The sequence below is a fragment of the Conger conger genome, chromosome 9, assembly GCF_963514075.1.
Source record: "Conger conger chromosome 9, fConCon1.1, whole genome shotgun sequence".
Classification (NCBI taxonomy): domain Eukaryota; kingdom Metazoa; phylum Chordata; class Actinopteri; order Anguilliformes; family Congridae; genus Conger; species Conger conger.
The window spans coordinates 11,950,850-11,967,622 of NC_083768.1; the positions used below are offsets into that span (position 1 = coordinate 11,950,850).

At 48.8% G+C, this 16,773-nt stretch overlaps 1 protein-coding gene across 1 annotated transcript in view; it reads right to left on the bottom strand.

Annotated features, from left to right (window-relative positions):
- The window catches only part of LOC133136212 (protein scribble homolog), a 100,396-nt gene extending 84,338 nt beyond the window's left edge, over window positions 1-16,058 (bottom strand). The window contains exon 1 of the mRNA XM_061253506.1: window positions 14,667-16,058. Within this exon, the coding sequence (XP_061109490.1) occupies window positions 14,667-14,825 (159 nt within the window). The 5' untranslated portion in view covers window positions 14,826-16,058. The remainder of the gene's footprint in view (window positions 1-14,666) is intronic.
- Window positions 16,059-16,773: the final 715 nt, after the last annotated feature.

The window sequence follows — 16,773 nt, forward strand, 5'->3', positions numbered from 1 at the left end:
GAATGGCCGTGAGCCCGGTTACAATCAAATGCAGCAGAAGACCAATGCGGTCCGCGGACGCCGGCGGAGACCGTTTGAACAGAGGCTGTTAACAAACATCTCGGCGGCGACTAATTGCTGTGGACTCTGGACCCATTTTTGGGAAAGCACACGGTGATGTATGCTCGGAGGTCGGCCTCAGGCTGAGTACACACCGGACAAATGAGAAAACTGCACCCCGCACACATCCTCCGGGCCTCCGCAAACTCCTCCATTTCGCACATCCTCTCGGTCTGCCAGATTATTGGACCCACCAGAAGATTTCTCCGGCACGGTTTTCCCGAGACAAAAGAAAATCCTACAGAGACGATAACTCCAATAGAGCAGGAAGCCACTGAAGGATAAAATGGCCCTGTTGTTTAAGAGAAATGCGTCCATCGCGTTTCACAGACAGATAAGTGGACAGACAGGTGGATGGGCAGGCAGACAGACAGACAGTTCCCCTATGTCCTGAACAGGACTGCTCAATATATGCACCAAATCAGCTCAACGTCTCCATAAAATCAGCTCAACGTCTCCACAAAATATCAGCTCAACATCTCCACAAAATATCAGCTCAATAGCTCCACCAAATCAGCTCAATACCTCTGTCATTACATTACAAAGCATTTAGCAGATGCTCTTATTCAGAGCGACGTACGACGAAGTGCAAATTGAACACAGGAACAAGTGTCAAGAGGACCCAAGGGGACAGTACGGTTCCGAGTCCCAGTCCCTGTCAAATCTGTTCGATATCTCCACCAAATGGGCTCAATATATCTGACAATCACGTGACTCGACACCTTTTTCAAACCCACACCACACCTGTTCAGATTAATTTCCATGTTGAGATTTAGGCCTCTTTAACCACAGGCCCTGAACAGGAAGCGTGTGACATGAGCAATAAAACCAGGAAGGAGGGCTTCGCCGGGCGAACCACACAACACTCATATCCTCTTCTAGGTTAGTAGTAACACGGAGAGGAGCCCTGACCTCCTTTAGCCATGCAAGGGCCCGGTCCCAGGAGAGGCCAACTGCTAAATGGACTCGGCAAGCTTTCTGGAGACTTCCACCTGTGTCTGGTGGATCAGTATGAGTGTATGGGTGTATGCGTGCGTGTGTATCAGTGTATTAGGGTGTGTGTGTGTGTGTGTGTGTGTATGTGTAAAACATGCAGTGTACAGTCACGTGACGGGACTGCGGCATACAGCCAGTGGCTTGTGTGTGTGCACGTGCAAGTGCTGCAGGAGAGCAGTAAATGAGTGTGTGTGAGTGTGTCTGTGAGAGAGAGGCTATGTGTGTGTGTGTGTGTGTGTGTGTGTGTGTGGGAGAGAGGCTGTGCGTGTGTGTGTGTGTGTGTGCGTGTGTGTGTGTGTCTGTGAGAGAGAGGCTATGTGTGTGTGTGTGTGTGTGTGTGTGTGTGTGTGTGTGTGTGTGTGGGAGAGAGGCTGTGCATGTGTGTGTGTGTCTGTGAGAGAGAGGCTATGTGTGTGTGTGTGTGTGTGTGTGTGCGCGTGTGTGTCTGTGGGAGAGAGGCTGTGCGTGTGTGTGTGTCTGTGGGAGAGAGGCTGTGTGTGTTTGTGTCTGTGGGAGAGAGGCTGTGTGTGTTTGTGTCTGTGAGAGAGAGGCTGTGTGTGTTTGTGTCTGTGGGAGAGAGGCTGTGTGCGTGTGCGTGTGTGTCTGTGGGAGAGAGGCTGTGAGAGTGTGTGTGTCTGTGGGAGAGAGGCTGTGTGTGTTTGTGTCTGTGGGAGAGAGGCTGTGTGTGTTTGTGTCTGTGGGAGAGAGGCTGTGTGTGTGTGTGTGTGTGTGTGTGTGCGCGTGTGTCTGTGGGAGAGAGGCTGTGCGTGTGTGTGTGTCTGTGGGAGAGAGGCTGTGTGTGTTTGTGTCTGTGGGAGAGAGGCTGTGTGTGTTTGTGTCTGTGGGAGAAAGGCTGTGTGTGTTTGGGTCTGTGGGAGAGAGGCTGAGTGTGTATGTGTGCGTGTGCGTGTGTGTCTGTGGGAGAGAGGCTGTGCGAGTGTGTGTGTGTGTCTGTGGGAGAGAGGCTGTGCGTGTGTGTGTGTGTGTCTGTGGGAGAGAGGCTGAGCGTGTATGTGTGCGTGTGTGTGTGTGTGTGCGTGTGTGTGTATGTCGGTATGTGCACATGCACCTGTGAGTGTGCATTAGTGTTCTGCAGTGGGTTGGTTGCATTTTCTCCTGGATTAGTTAAGTATTATTTGTTTGCTTGCTGATTCTAAATTCAGTTTAGTTGTCATTATAGTGTTCTGTTGTGTACTTGTTTGTTTGTTAGCTATTACAAGTGGTGTCTATTTAGATTCAGTGAAACTGGGTTAGGTGTTTGTTTCTCTCAGGTAAGCTAGGCTATTAAGTTAGGCTATTGTTTTACTGGCTGGCAGGCCACAGCTTTTGTTGTAGGAGGAGCCAATACTTTGCACCCTGCTCAGGGTATAATTACTGGCACACCTGAACTCACTTCAGTGTGCATTAGTGTTCTGCAGTGGGTTGGTTGCATTTTCTCCTGGATTAGTTAAGTATTATTTGTTTGCTTGCTGATTCTAAATTCAGTTTAGTTGTCATTATAGTGTTCTGTTGTGTACTTGTTTGTTTGTTAGCTATTACAAGTGGTGTCTATTTAGATTCAGTGAAACTGGGTTAGGTGTTTGTTTCTCTCAGGTAAGCTAGGCTATTAAGTTAGGCTATTGTTTTACTGGCTGGCAGGCCACAGCTTTTGTTGTAGGAGGAGCCAATACTTTGCACCCTGCTCAGGGTATAATTACTGGCACACCTGAACTCACTTCAGTGTGCATTAGTGTTCTGCAGTGGGTTGGTTGCATTTTCTTTATTCTAAGTCCTCTCCGTCAATCGACCTCTCACTGACTGTGGAGGACTTTGTAGTTTCCTCCTCCCGTACGGCAAAGAATCTTGGGGTGACTCTTGATAACTGCCTCTCCCTGGCTCCACAAGTATCCTCCACTGCCAGAACCTGCAGGTTCTTTCTGTTTAATATACGCCGCATCCGTCATCTCCTGACGGAGAAAGCCACCCAGCTCCTAGTCCAGGCGCTCGTCATTTCCCGCCTGGATTACTGCAACTCCCTCCTAGCCGGTCTCCCAGCGTGCGCCATCAAGCCCCTCCAGCTGGTCCAGAATGCTGCAGCCCGCTTGATCACCAGTCAGCCCAGGTCGGCTCATGTCACCCCGCTTCTCATTGGCCTCCACTGGCTTCCTATTGCCGCACGCATCCGATTCAAGGCCCTAGTGTTGGCATTTCAGGCTGCTAAGGGGACTGCCCCACATTACATACAATCCCTGATCACTCCCTACTCCCCAGCTAGACCACTCCGGTCTGCCAGCTCTGGTCGCCTTACGGTTCCCTCTCTACGGGCACCTGGCTGTCGAGCTGCACGTTCACGCCTGTTTTCCGTTCTGGTTCCGCAGTGGTGGAATGACTTGCCTACCACTGTCAGGACAGCAGAATCCCTCCCCCTATTTCGACGCAGACTCAAAACACACCTCTTCAAACTCTACCTTAGTCCCCCCTCCTGATTTACCCCGCCCCCCCCTTCTGATACCCCTATCCCTGTCTAACCCCCCCCCCAAAAAAAAAAAAAAAAAAAAAAAAAAAAAAAAAAAATTGCACTTATAATGACGACTATATGTTTAGAACAGCAGTCCAGGTGTATTTTTCTTGTTCTGGATGTGATGCTTTGACTTGTGGTAGAACCTATGCACTTGTAAGTCGCTTTGGATTAAAAGCGTCTGCCAAATGACTAAAATGTAAATGTAAATGTAAGAAGCTGTGTGTGTGTGTGTGTGTGTGTGTGTGTGTGTGTTCAGTGTACAGGACCTGCAAGATTTCCAGAGTCACTCTGTCAAATTGTGTGTGTATGTGGGGGGGGGCTGGTTTTTTGCCTGGGGACACTCCAGAAAAGCCTCACACTAATCAAAGGGGAGGAGCGGAGGGGGCGGGGCGGGCCAGCTGGTGGGCTGTGAAACAAAGGAAGCTTGGATGCGGCTCTCATTACTGAAGTCCTCCACCTCCTGTAATCATACACCTATGCAGAGGAGGAAATCGAAGCTTGTTTGCAAACAAGCACATCCACACACATCAACAATGGGACCACAATCACACGCACATCAACAATACAAATACATCCACAATACAAGCACATCCACACACATCAACAATGCGACCACAATCACACGCACATCAACAATACAACCACAATCACACGCACAGAAAACAATACAACCACATCCACACACATCAACAATACAACCACATCCACACACATCAACAATACAAACACATCCACACACATCAACAATGCGACCACAATCACACGCACATCAACAATACAACCACAATCACACGCACATCAACAATACAAACACATCCACAATACAAGCACATCCACACACATCAACAATACAAGCACATCCACACACATCAACAATACAAGCAGCCAGTATTATGGCGGCCTGTAGCGTAGTGGTTAAGGTACATGACTAGGACCCGCAAGGTCGGCGGTTCGATCCCCCGTGTAGCCACAATAAGATCCGCACAACAGTTGGGCCCTTGAGCAAGGCCCTTAACCCTGCATTGCTCCAGGGGAGGACTGTCTCCTGCTTAGTCTAATCAACTGTACGTCGCTCTTCATAAGAGCGTCTGCCAAAATGCAATAATAATAATTCACTGTACTGCACCACTTGCGTTTGAAATGGTATGTAGGTGCTTGTACTTCTTGCGGTTAATGTAGTTCCCATACGCATCACACACACACCTAAATGGCAAGAGGAACTACGCTCTCAGCTGTTCCTTCTTGTAGTTTTCCCTCTCTCCTGCTCACACAAACCCACACAAGATGCATATTAAATCAAAAGGAAGGTGTGTTTCGAGACCTCAGCGGTGGTGCAATTATTGATCCCAATCGCAGGCCGATTATTGATTTTGAGCAGGGCCCATACAGGGGTATAATTGCCTTAGCTTTGCAGGGTCAATATCGACTTCTTCCTGGAGCGACGGGGCCTTGGTCTGCCCGTGCTGGGAGACAAAGGGACCGACCTCAACCTAAACCTAAACCTAAACGCTCCCCCTCCCCAGCCTTCCCTCCCTCCCCACGGCGTGCGGCTGTGCCTCTGGCTTCCTGCCCCCGGGGGGGGGGGGGGGGGGGGGGGAGTGGGGGCAGGGAGCGCTGGTTTATAGCGGGACAGCAGGTGTAATTAGTCAGAGCGCGGAGCCAGTCAGCCGGCCGTGCGGCAGTGGGAGTCAGGCTCTCAGGCACCGGCGACAGGGCCTGACTATTACAGCAATAGAGGCCTGGTTGGGCCTGACTATTACAGCGATAGAGGCCTTGTTGGGCCTGACTATTACAGCGATAGAGGCCTGGTTGGGCCTGACTATTACAGCGATAGAGGCCTGGTTGGGCCTGACTATTACAGCGATAGAGGCCTGGTTGGGCCTGAGTATCACAGCGATAGAGGCCTTGTTGGGCCTGACTATTACAGCAATAGAGGCCTGGTTGGGCCTGACTATTACAGCAATAGAGGCCTGGTTGGGCCTGACTATTACAGCGATAGAGGCCTGGTTGGGCCTGAGTATCACAGCGATAGAGGCCTTGTTGGGCCTGACTATTACAGCGATAGAGGCCTTGTTGGGCCTGACTATTACAGCAATAGAGGCCTTGTTGGGCCTGACTATTACAGCGATAGAGGCCTTGTTGGGCCTGACTATTACAGCGATAGAGGCCTTGTTGGGCCTGACTATTACAGCGATAGAGGCATTGTTGGGCCTGACTATTACAGCGATAGAGGCCTTGTTGGGCCTGACTATTACAGCAATAGAGGCCTGGTTGGGCCTGAGTATTACAGCAATAGAGGCCTTGTTGGGCCTGACTATTACAGCAATAGAGGCCTTGTTGGGCCTGACTATTACAGCGATAGAGGCCTTGTTGGGCCTGAGTATCACAGCGATAGAGGCCTTGTTGGGCCTGACTATTACAGCAATAGAGGCCTTGTTGGGCCTGACTATTACAGCGATAGAGGCCTTGTTGGGCCTGACTATTACAGCGATAGAGGCCTTGTTGGGCCTGAGTATCACAGCAATAGAGGCCTTGTTGGGCCTGAGTATCACAGCAATAGAGGCCTTGTTGGGCCTGACTATTACAGCGATAGAGGCCTTGTTGGGCCTGACTATTACAGCAATAGAGGCCTGGTTGGGCCTGACTATTACAGCAATAGAGGCCTGGTTGGGCCTGACTATTACAGCAATAGAGGCCTGGTTGGGCCTGAGTATCACAGCGGTAGAGGCCTGGTTGGGCCTGAGTATCAACAGCGGTTATATTTCTCCATCCGTTCCACCCTGATTCTAGCCAGAGGCGGACAGCGGAGGACGGGTTCTGGGCCTCCTCCCAAAACTTCTTCCCATCAGGGAGCTTTTTTCCGTGCCACCAAGAGGGTTTCTCTCCGCACTGGGGAGTTTTTAAACCAAACGTCCTTGCTTTTTAGGGGGTTCAGGCCTGATTTCTTTTCTTTCTGCATTCCCCAAAGTGTTTATTTTTTTTTATTTTTTATTTTTTAACAGTCATCTATACAAATAAAGGAAAAAAACACTACAGAATAAAACACACCAATAAAAAATACAAGCAGGAAAAAAAAGGGATGGATTTCACATTGGGACACCCATTTCCATGAAGAGGAAAGGAGTTGGAATGGATTCTCGGACCAAACACACAGTTTCACAGAGCTCTTTCCAGACCAGAGGGAAAAACCCCCTGGGACAAGCAGCACTAATTGTCCGTATTTGTTAACAGAGGCAGAGTCACCCGTTTAGGCAAATAAGAGGGAGCAAGTGAGCGAGACCGAGAGTGAGAAGACGCAGGGCTCAACAGTGCCCCCATTTTAGGAGCATTCACTGCTGAAAACTGATGTGTGCCAACTGGAGAAATAATGTAGGAGCACATCTTCCAGTTGGGATGCATTAGCGTGCTCCTAATTGTTAAAACTCAAGTACATGTGCTCCTTATGAAAAAGTGTATGTGCAGAGCGCTGAGATCTGGGACACTGTCACAATCTGTGAACTCATGACTGTAAAAGCATGAGTGTGCAGTCTGGGCCCTCTAGGCTCCGCCCACAGCCGCTGAGCGGGTCGGCAGCACAGCCAAGCTCCGCCTCCCGTGCTTGCCCATAGTGGGTTTTTTCCGCGAAATGTTATCAGTGCGTTTTTATCTATCTTTCGCAACACAAAGAAAGTGTACACACAAAAAGCTTTCAGTGCCATGCGTGGTCTGCCCAAGCCTTCCCACTCTTAAGCCTCTTCAGGATGCCTCCTTCTGCAGCAAAACCAAACAGTGGCCATTTTGTGTTATAAAAATGGAATCTATCCCAATGGATTCAACGGTCTGTCAGCATTGTAGCCAGTATGGAATAGGGAGGGACTTCCCTTCTTGAAAATCATCTTCAGCTGATTTTACCCGTCTATCCAGCACTACGGGGAGGAGGGTTCAAACCTGCACACTCCCTTTGCTTTGCGTCGGTTCTGAGTGAGACAAGCAAGCCTCCAGTGCCCAGATCCTGTCCCTGAAAAGCTCTCATGTGAAGGGTCACCAGCAGACACTTCTTTTCTCAATGTATTGAGAGGAGAGGTGAAGACCGATGGAGGTAAAATGGAGTCCCCAAAACGCTGCATCAGGTGTGCTGGAGAACAGTGGGGCGAGTGCCTTTTTCAAACCTGGGGGTAAAGCCACCTGCCAAGCATGGGGGACTGGAGGGGAATCAGAATCGAACACACAGGCAACATGGTTGAATGCATATTTGGGTAGCAACCTGCCCCATGAAGCTGTATCTGACATCTATTTGTACTCCTGGATATTTGAAGTAACCTTAATCAAAGTCTTCAAACTGGTGACGAAGCACTCCTTTACTCCAACCCCCCCCTCCCCTCCGCCCCACCCAAACCACTAACGACGAGAGGGCAAAGGTCCCGTTCACACACAGGGAGAGCGTGCTTGTCGCTCAGTTAAGTGCTTCTCACGCCCGGTTGAGAAACCGAACAATAAACATCAAAAGGCCAGCGCGACAGGGCCGTTTCCGCAAGCCTTATCTCCTCGCCACAGGTGCAGGTTTGGCACTCCCGACCGAACGTTTCACCCTGAACGGCAGTCCCCTTGCCTACCCAGCGTCATTTCACCAAGCGGCTGGCCCATACGGCAGTCCGGCACCACCATGAGCTCAAACAGAAACACACGCACTGAACCCATCTCACCGAGACTCTGCTACCCCCAGCTTAATTACTCAACATCGAGCCTTACCGTCTAAACCTGCCTGTGAAGGCCACACAGGCAGAACAGCAGTGTGAGGTGTGTGTGTGTGCGCATGAGTGTGTGCGCATGTGTGTGTGTGTGCGCATGTGTGTGTGTGCGCATGTGTGTGTGTGCATGCATGCATGGACAGTATCTAGAGAAGCTATGCAACTGATTCACTATCTTGCACTAACTGCAGAGCTACTCATCTGATTACGTCAACCCACAGTCGTGTGTACAGTCATCAAAATGAACAACAAACGGCTAACCTGTAGGCCCACGGACCAGAGAGGGGTTTTGCTCCACTCACCCAAGAAAAAATAAAAAATAAAAAATAAAAGATAAAAAAAGACACGCCCTGCCAGCCCACAATCAGGTGCCGTCCCACAAAGCTCTGCGAAAACAGGAGGGCAGAAAAACAGTGCCTCTCCTGTAATTACAGCGTCAAGTTCCTTCTTTAGCAGTGACGACGAAGGCTAAGCTAAATATTTGCGCAAGCTGACCACAACTGCTGTTTTGATGTCACAACATAAATACAGTCCTTAAACTCGGATAGCCGGTGACTAGCGTCTCACCAGTCCGTAGTAATCCCACAACGAGCATGAAAACAGTGGAAACACACAATCTCCTTGACTCTACACATCGTACTCCGGGAACACAGACAAGACACAGTCGTGCTCAAGGAAAACACAGGCTAATTTGCAGCTTGACCTCACCTTTGACGGTTTTGCGAATGCTCATTGGTCTGACCGTGTGACTTGGTGATATCATAGGGTACAGCCCCGTATAACAACATGTTACATGTGTCCCGTTCACCACGTCAGCAGCTGACATCATCCACTGAAGTCGGCGTGCCTGTGGGGAAAGGGGCTCGTGGGATCAGCGAACGTAACAGGATATCTTAAAATTGCAAATAGGGAAGAATCTGTGGACAGGGTATTTTCTGAGTAAAATCACTGCTGTCTCCAGTGTTCAGAACAGGAGGCATCTGATTCTGTTCCGTTTTACAGGAGAGCATAATGTAACCAGCCACTAGATTTGAGGAGTTTCTTTGTGCTTCTGAGTTGAGCTTTCTGGCAAATACGAAGCCAAAACTGAACCCACAATGCTCCCCTTTTGGGACCCTTTGCTCCTGAAAATTGATGCATGCCAACTTGAAAGCAATTGGAACCAATTGGGATGCATTATAGTGCTCCTAATTTTTTTCCACCTTAGGAGCATTTACACACCTCGGGACAAAAAAAGCAGTAAAGCAGTGCTCTGAATTATGATTCCACAGTGTACGCATCTAGGCGAAGGGTAGGGATCGGGACCGACTTTTGTTCAGAATATTACAGAGGAAAGAGGTGGAGAGATGTATAAATTAAATTCCTAATTGAGGTGGGCCTGTAAACTGACTTTCAGCACCAGAGAGATCAGGGTGGCCGACAGAACGAAACAGCGCCACACCCTCCCCCCCCCCCCTCCAGCCCGCCCCAGTCCGACAGCTGCTCAGATCCCACCCCAGGACAGGCATGCTGAGCTGCCTGGTTAAAAACCCATAAATAACCCCTCCCTGGGCCCGTCTCGGAAGCTGCGTCTAGGATGTCCCGCGCCCAGAAGGTCCCCCGCGCTGCCCTGGGGCTTTGGGCTTCTAGGGTGAAGGGAAGTTCACCAAACCGCTCTCCCTTCGCCGATCCGTCCGCACCTGCGCAGGACACGCGGCACAATGACAACTTTCCATTCAGACCCCGGCTTCGGCCAATTACACCTGCCACCTGGCTCCGTGTTGGCCCTCAAACAAGTTTCCACTATCAAAGGCTCCGGGCTGGCATAGAACTGCACGTCCACTAGGAAAAGGCTGATTGCAGGGCTTGTGGCTTTGCTCTGCGGGGTTTGAAAGGGGAGTGATGCAGAGGCATAAGACTATCCCTGCCAATATGATTTGGATACAGTGTATTAGTTGGCTATCATAGACAGACACAGCAAAATGACAGCCAACTTACTAGCCAATCAGGGTTGGTTCCCTAAATGTGAATGCACAACATTATCTTAAACAAACAAGGCATTCACACCTACTGACTGAACCTGGCCATGCCCTTATAAAGTTTGTATAAGGTCATCAGCAGTAGCTGATACACCCTCTTGCAGGTGTAACAAATACCAATTAATATAGAGCAAAAGTAGAAAACAATGTCCACCTGTACTTGTGCTACAACAAACGTAGAAGGCCAAATATGAAGTTATAAAACCTGAATATGTCTCTTTATAGTTAAATTTGTTTTTTATGAGAATTCTTTTTTTTTTTTTTAATCTACACAACAGTTTCACATTTAGCCAACCTACTTTCCGACAGCAGTGTGCCAGTTTCTTGCGTAACACGGCTGCTTGTTTGTGGGAGTAAACCGTAGACAGTAAGCCAGGGTGTATTGAGGTCTCGCACTGATTAAACACACCTGGCGTGAATGAGGGGGGGGGGGGGGTAGAGCCTCGACCACCCTCTGTGAGCCAGGTGGAGTCGCTCGACGGGCGGAGGTAATTCATATTTAAACAGGGAAGAGCAGCAGCCGGGGCGCGGTCTGGGCCTGCGGTGGATTACTAGACCCCAGCATGGCGGCCGAATCGCCATCTGCGCCCAACCGGCCATACGACCCGCCGCAACGCCGCCGCCTGCGTCGCCTTACGACCGGCGGCAGCCCCCCCCGGCCGCCATGGTAACCGCCCTGCTGGTCAACGTCGACGTCGACTCCTCTGGACCAGCGATTAGGTCAGATACACGCACAGGGAAATGCTACTGAAATGTTACACATTACATTACATTACAAGGCATTTAGCGGACGCTCTTATCCAGAGCGACGTACAACGAGGTGCAGATTGAACACAGAAACAAGTGTGAGGAGGGCCCTAGAGGACAGTACGGTTCCGAGTCCTAGCGTGACCATACAGATACAATCGGAACCCATTTTACACCCATTTTTAAAATATCCTAACTAGCGCACTCCTCCAGTTAAGTTCAGCTTCATCCCGTCGCAGCTCTGAACTCAAAGGCCTTCTCCCTCCTCAGAGGTAAACTGTCTGGATTTTCATGTACAAGGGTGCATTTTGGCCTCAACAGTGTGGATTGCTTTTGACCAGGCCTACCCATCCCTGGTCCTGGAGAGACCTTCCAGTAGGTTCTTTCCAACCCTACCAAAGCACACAAAATTCAACAGCGAAAGATCTCACTGAGCTGTCAATATGTAGACTAGATTACACCAAATTAGACTGAACAGGACTGCTTTCTGCGTTTGTCACTGAATAAATTTACCATTGCATTTTACAAAATGTCCGTATTGACGGTGTGGAGATAACTACACCAGCCGGGGCCCAGCCGCAGTACGTGGTCAAGCCGAACGCCACGACAAGCCTGGTCTCTCCCGAGCCTGTCTGAACAACCCCCCTCCCTCAAGCCCACGCCACGCCCTCATTCTGAAATGTCGAAACCCCATGACATCTCCCACAGAGCAGATCGCAACTGGCGGCAGACACGCGTCTAACATTTCCTCACCAGTAAAATCACCCAGGCAGTCTATTTTAAAATCAACCACAATCCTGCCATTTAAACCATGAATAGAGGGCGTGGGTTCCTAACGCTGCTGCTATACTGGTTAGACCTGTTGCTACAAAATTGCATCACTAAGATAATACCGAGATAATGCTGCGATAACAAGATCAAACTTGGGCATTTTAAAGATCTTCTGCCCCGTTCCTAGGAATCTGCGGTGATTACGGTTTCTCTCAAAAGTTACACAACAAATAAACCAGTTTGTTTCGCAGAGGGTATGAGAATTCGGTCTTTAAAAGACAGCAGAGCTATTTCTGTCGTTGTGTCCTGCATCAAACTTTCACTGCATCTCATTTGCAACTCACACATTAACAATTCTGCCCTAAAAATAAAGCCAGCAAAAGGACGCATGCAAGGGCCCTGTGAAATGCCCACTCGTCCGGGTTTTCCATTCGGAACCACGGGAATACCAGGACATCCCGCGAAAGCCGATGGTGATCTGCGGTGTCCTTTTCTCAACCCCATCAAGAGCTTATATTAATTTAAATCAAATCTCGCAAAGCCTAGAACCAGACCTCCTGTCGACGGCACAAGCTGTGCCAGGCGGAGCCTTTTCACCACAGCGAGCGGGGAAAAACAGAAAACGCCTGCCAAAGAATATCTGCTTTCCCTGCGAACAGCTCTCTCCGGTTGCTTACCGACAGGGCGAAACACTTTGTACGAACGTGTCAATGCGCAATTTGTGGCTGATGATGATGAATTTATGAGCCATAAATTCATCAGAAAGTGAAACTACACATGTTTATACAAGCAGTATACACGTTTATGTATATGAGAGAGAGAGAGAGAGAGAGAGAGAGAGAGAGAGAGAGAGAGAGAGACAACAGGCCAGATGTAACAGCTGAACCTGATGTGTTCCAGCTGGGTGAAACAGTGACAAACAATGCAGTAAAAATGCAAATACAGGACAAGACCAATCAGGACTTGTCGGCTATGAAGTCAAAATCTTGTGGGCTTCAGGCATCTCGTACAGTATCTAGGTCCTGTTCCAGAGGGCGGATGGGATTTCGGGTCTGGTATCCCATCTGGACTTCGCCAACAACGACCATGGCCATGATTTATAGAGCGACAGAAATTGGCCGTAGCATAATTTGGGAAACAAAGGGGATATTGGTCAGGATCATAATGTCACTGCTCACTGGTGCCCCCGCTGGCTAATCAGGGTCCTATCGTCTGCCTGCTCAAGCTGCACATGAAGCGTCCTTCTCTGACACTTGGGCCTGGGCAGGCTGTGTGAAGCAAAGCACAAACCCCCTCCACCCACAGCACAGGCCAAGCCAGTCAGCACTCCCCTTAATCGATAGCGGAGGCTGCAGCAATCAAATCAATTGTATTTGTACAGTGCGTTTTACAGAGAACTGTCACAAAGATGCTTCACAGAGTAACAGAAAGAAAACTGGGCAAAACTCCAGGCCAGAACCCCCAAAAAAACAAGCAGTTGGGTAAGCAATTCCCCAGTGGGAAGAAAAAAAATAATCAATGGGCATAGCTGGTGAATACAACTGGGGCATTCCACATGTGGAGAAACGAAGGGGAGGCAAAGGTGAAACCATCTAGTAATCTCCGAGCTGAGTATGGCTTTGGATCCAACACTGATTGCTGATTGGCTCTACCACAATTTGAATTTTGGGCATCCACACATGCAGACTCCAGGCTTACTCCCCACCCCTGATGCTTTGTGCTGCTGCAAAGATTATTCCTGAGAAAATCTGTCACAGAGCCACTACAGCAGTAACAGCAAGAAACAAGCCTCCATGTGTACTATACTCCCTCAGAAAACGGGAGCGAGAAACAATGGTGGCTTTCTTGGGAATATAAACAAGCACAATGGGAAGAAGCACCTTGACAGATCTGGATATTCTTCCCTAACTGCCACACTGTCTTGCGAGTGAAAGCTAAGCTGCCATACACCATGGCTTCGGCCCCGGTACTGGTAAGTCCGTTGAACTCCCAACTGAATGCTCTGTGGCATCCGCATCGCGATCGCCCTCAGATGTTCATAGTGGCAAAGCAGGGAAGGACTCTGGCACGGTTGAGAGTCATGGCAACCCTATTTTGAAAGGCTTTTTGCTATGTTTTGGAGGGGCATAGGATGCTGCCACAAGAGTGAATGTTTTGAGTGCAGGTTGGTGTAACTTTTATATATTACACAGAGGGTGTAATACACACTAGGTGCCTGAATATACAGCCCTGTAGAACACCACAGCAATGTAGACAACACTTTTTTTTTCCCCCACTTCAAAAGGCCACCATCTCACCGGCTTGGTCTGGTTAATATCTCCTGTTACCATTATATGTCTGACATCTAACTAGGAAGCTATTTTTAAGCACTCCTCCAAGAAGAACAGGGACGCCAAAATGAGGGAAGCATTTATTACGAAGACATGGCAGACCAGGGGGTATGGTAGAGAGCATCCATCAACACTCGGCTAGCTACTTCAAAGCATATCCTTTTATAAACAAGAGACACTGCAGATGAAATAAATGTGACAAGTCTCATAACAGCAACCAACTCCTTTGATTCAACGCCTAAAAGTATATACATATTTGTATTCATTAATTTTGTTCTGGGGGGCGGGACTGTTGACTTAGGCGCAAGGAGCATATCGACCAGATCAAACTTAAGCTGTATCGCCATAATCATTAGACTAACAGTTACGCCTTCACCGACCTCTCCACATGTTCATACATTTATATAAATGCGGACTCGAGGTCAACGGGAATCAAATCGCGCAGCCAGTCAGAAACACGAGAGAAGTTGCTGCTTACCTTGGGCAGGTCACGAAGTTGGTTGGCATCAAGGAGCAACTCTTCCAGACTCCGACTATAGCGGTATACCTCATTGGGTACCGTCTGGAGAGAGCAATGCCGCTTGTCCACCGACTCAACGTGGCGGTTGCACCGCCACAGTGGAATACACTTCAGCATCTCAGGGAACAGATACACGAGTTGCTCAGATATTCGGCATCGGACGGTGAAAGGGGGAGGGGGAGGTGATCAGCCAACAGAGTCAATAAAAGCCGGGAAATCCAGGAAAATCCAAATATTTTTTTAAAAACCTAAAATCCACACTACAGGGGAATTAAATTAAAAACACCAGCCATCAATTCCTTTGGCATTGTAGAAACCGGCTTCAATGTTTTAGGTACATCCAGAAAGCGGGGTTAATCCATCAACCTAAAGGGCGCGTGTTTAGGTAAACAAAAAAACAGCAAAGTAACGAAAAATGTCCAGTATTAGCTAAAATGCACATTCGAATGCTAGTCCCGTAAAAATACTGATAAAAATTGATAATTTTGCTAATTAGCCATTAGCTAATTTTGCTAGTCAACCTAGCAGTCACAATTCATTCTAACGTCGTTGCATCACAAACCATCTTGTGTTTACCCTACGATAGCTAGCCTTTTCTTGATTTCACTGTCCACATAATTAGCTCATTAGCCAAATAGTCAACGACGCGTTGTCCAGAAAGCCCCCTCCTTGCGTCTCTCTGCGTTTGCAGGTAGTTTCAGTTAGCTGACCAGCTAAGCTAGCGCTTCTGACAAGGAGACGACAGACAATGTCGCATTCATTATAAATCCGATTCAAATCCCAGGCGCTGCTCTATAGCAAGCTAGCTACTACGTCCCATCGCATCAGTAACCGAACGCAACGCCTCCCGCGGATTGTTCCTGGACGGATCGGACTTAAAGCGTTTTTTAAGACACTTAGCTCGCTACCCAACGTTAGTCTCCAGTCATGTTACATTGCCTGCGAAATCAAATAAAAAGGCAACGCGGAAACCCCAATTTTATCGTCAACGAACGAAACGCGGATGATATGCTTCCTAACAACCTAGGAAGAAAACAGCAACAGGGTTCGATTCTTCCTCTCCACTTGCTTGCGCCAGGCCGGGGGGGCTAAGCAATAAGGTATAGCCGGCTTTGTGGATCTCGGTGCCGATTCACTTAAGAGGAAGTCCGGGCCGACAATTCGACGTGACAGTCTCCGGTGGTGGTCCGTACTCAAATAAACCAGCCACAATCACGGCTCTGCTAAGTTAGAATGATGCACTCCACAGCTGGTCCACTGGGGAGTTCCCCTCACTAAGCGTCCCTCGTTAAGCACCCGGGCGAGTGGATCATTGCATTGAAACAGCACTCGTCCACAGCGCTGTCTGCTGCTCAGCTCCGCCTCGCTGTAGAGAGCGATTGGCTCGATTGACTCCTTCCCCCCTCCCCTGCCCATTTCGTCCTAGTCAACAAGATGTGCAGAGCACAGCGACCCCAAGGGCCCGGGAGGTCTATAAGCAATTGAATGGAACTGCATCATATAGCGTCACCTACCGGCTCGCTCGAGACTCTATTGAACCTATGTTCCATTATTCATTTTTCAAAAATGCCCCACCAGTAATCATCAAACTTGGACCCGGAATCCAAATCTTCCCCTGGTTTTCTTTTCTCCCAGGTAATTAGCTGAATAATTGCTACTGATCAGCCAGACTGTCTTCACACCTGACTCCCAGGTAAAGTGAGGGTGGAAAACCAGCAGTTCTCACACCTCAAGGACCGTTATTTGATGATCCCTACCCTCCACAATATTTTTATTTCTCAGCAAAAATGAGGATCTGCAAATACACACATGGTCAAATTCCAAAGCTATGCTAACCCATTAACATGTCAGAAAGCCATCTCCAAAGTAGCTGACCCCATTAAAGAAACTTAGCTGTGAAATGAAGGCGTATGTGAAATATATTCCACGCATGCCAGCTAGATAGAACTTTCAGTTCTGAATTGGTTTGTTAAACCAAAGGGTTAACGAAATAATTTGGCCAGATAAAGATACATATTGGCTGTAAATCGAGTTCCACCTGTTAATAATGCAACTGGCAACGTAA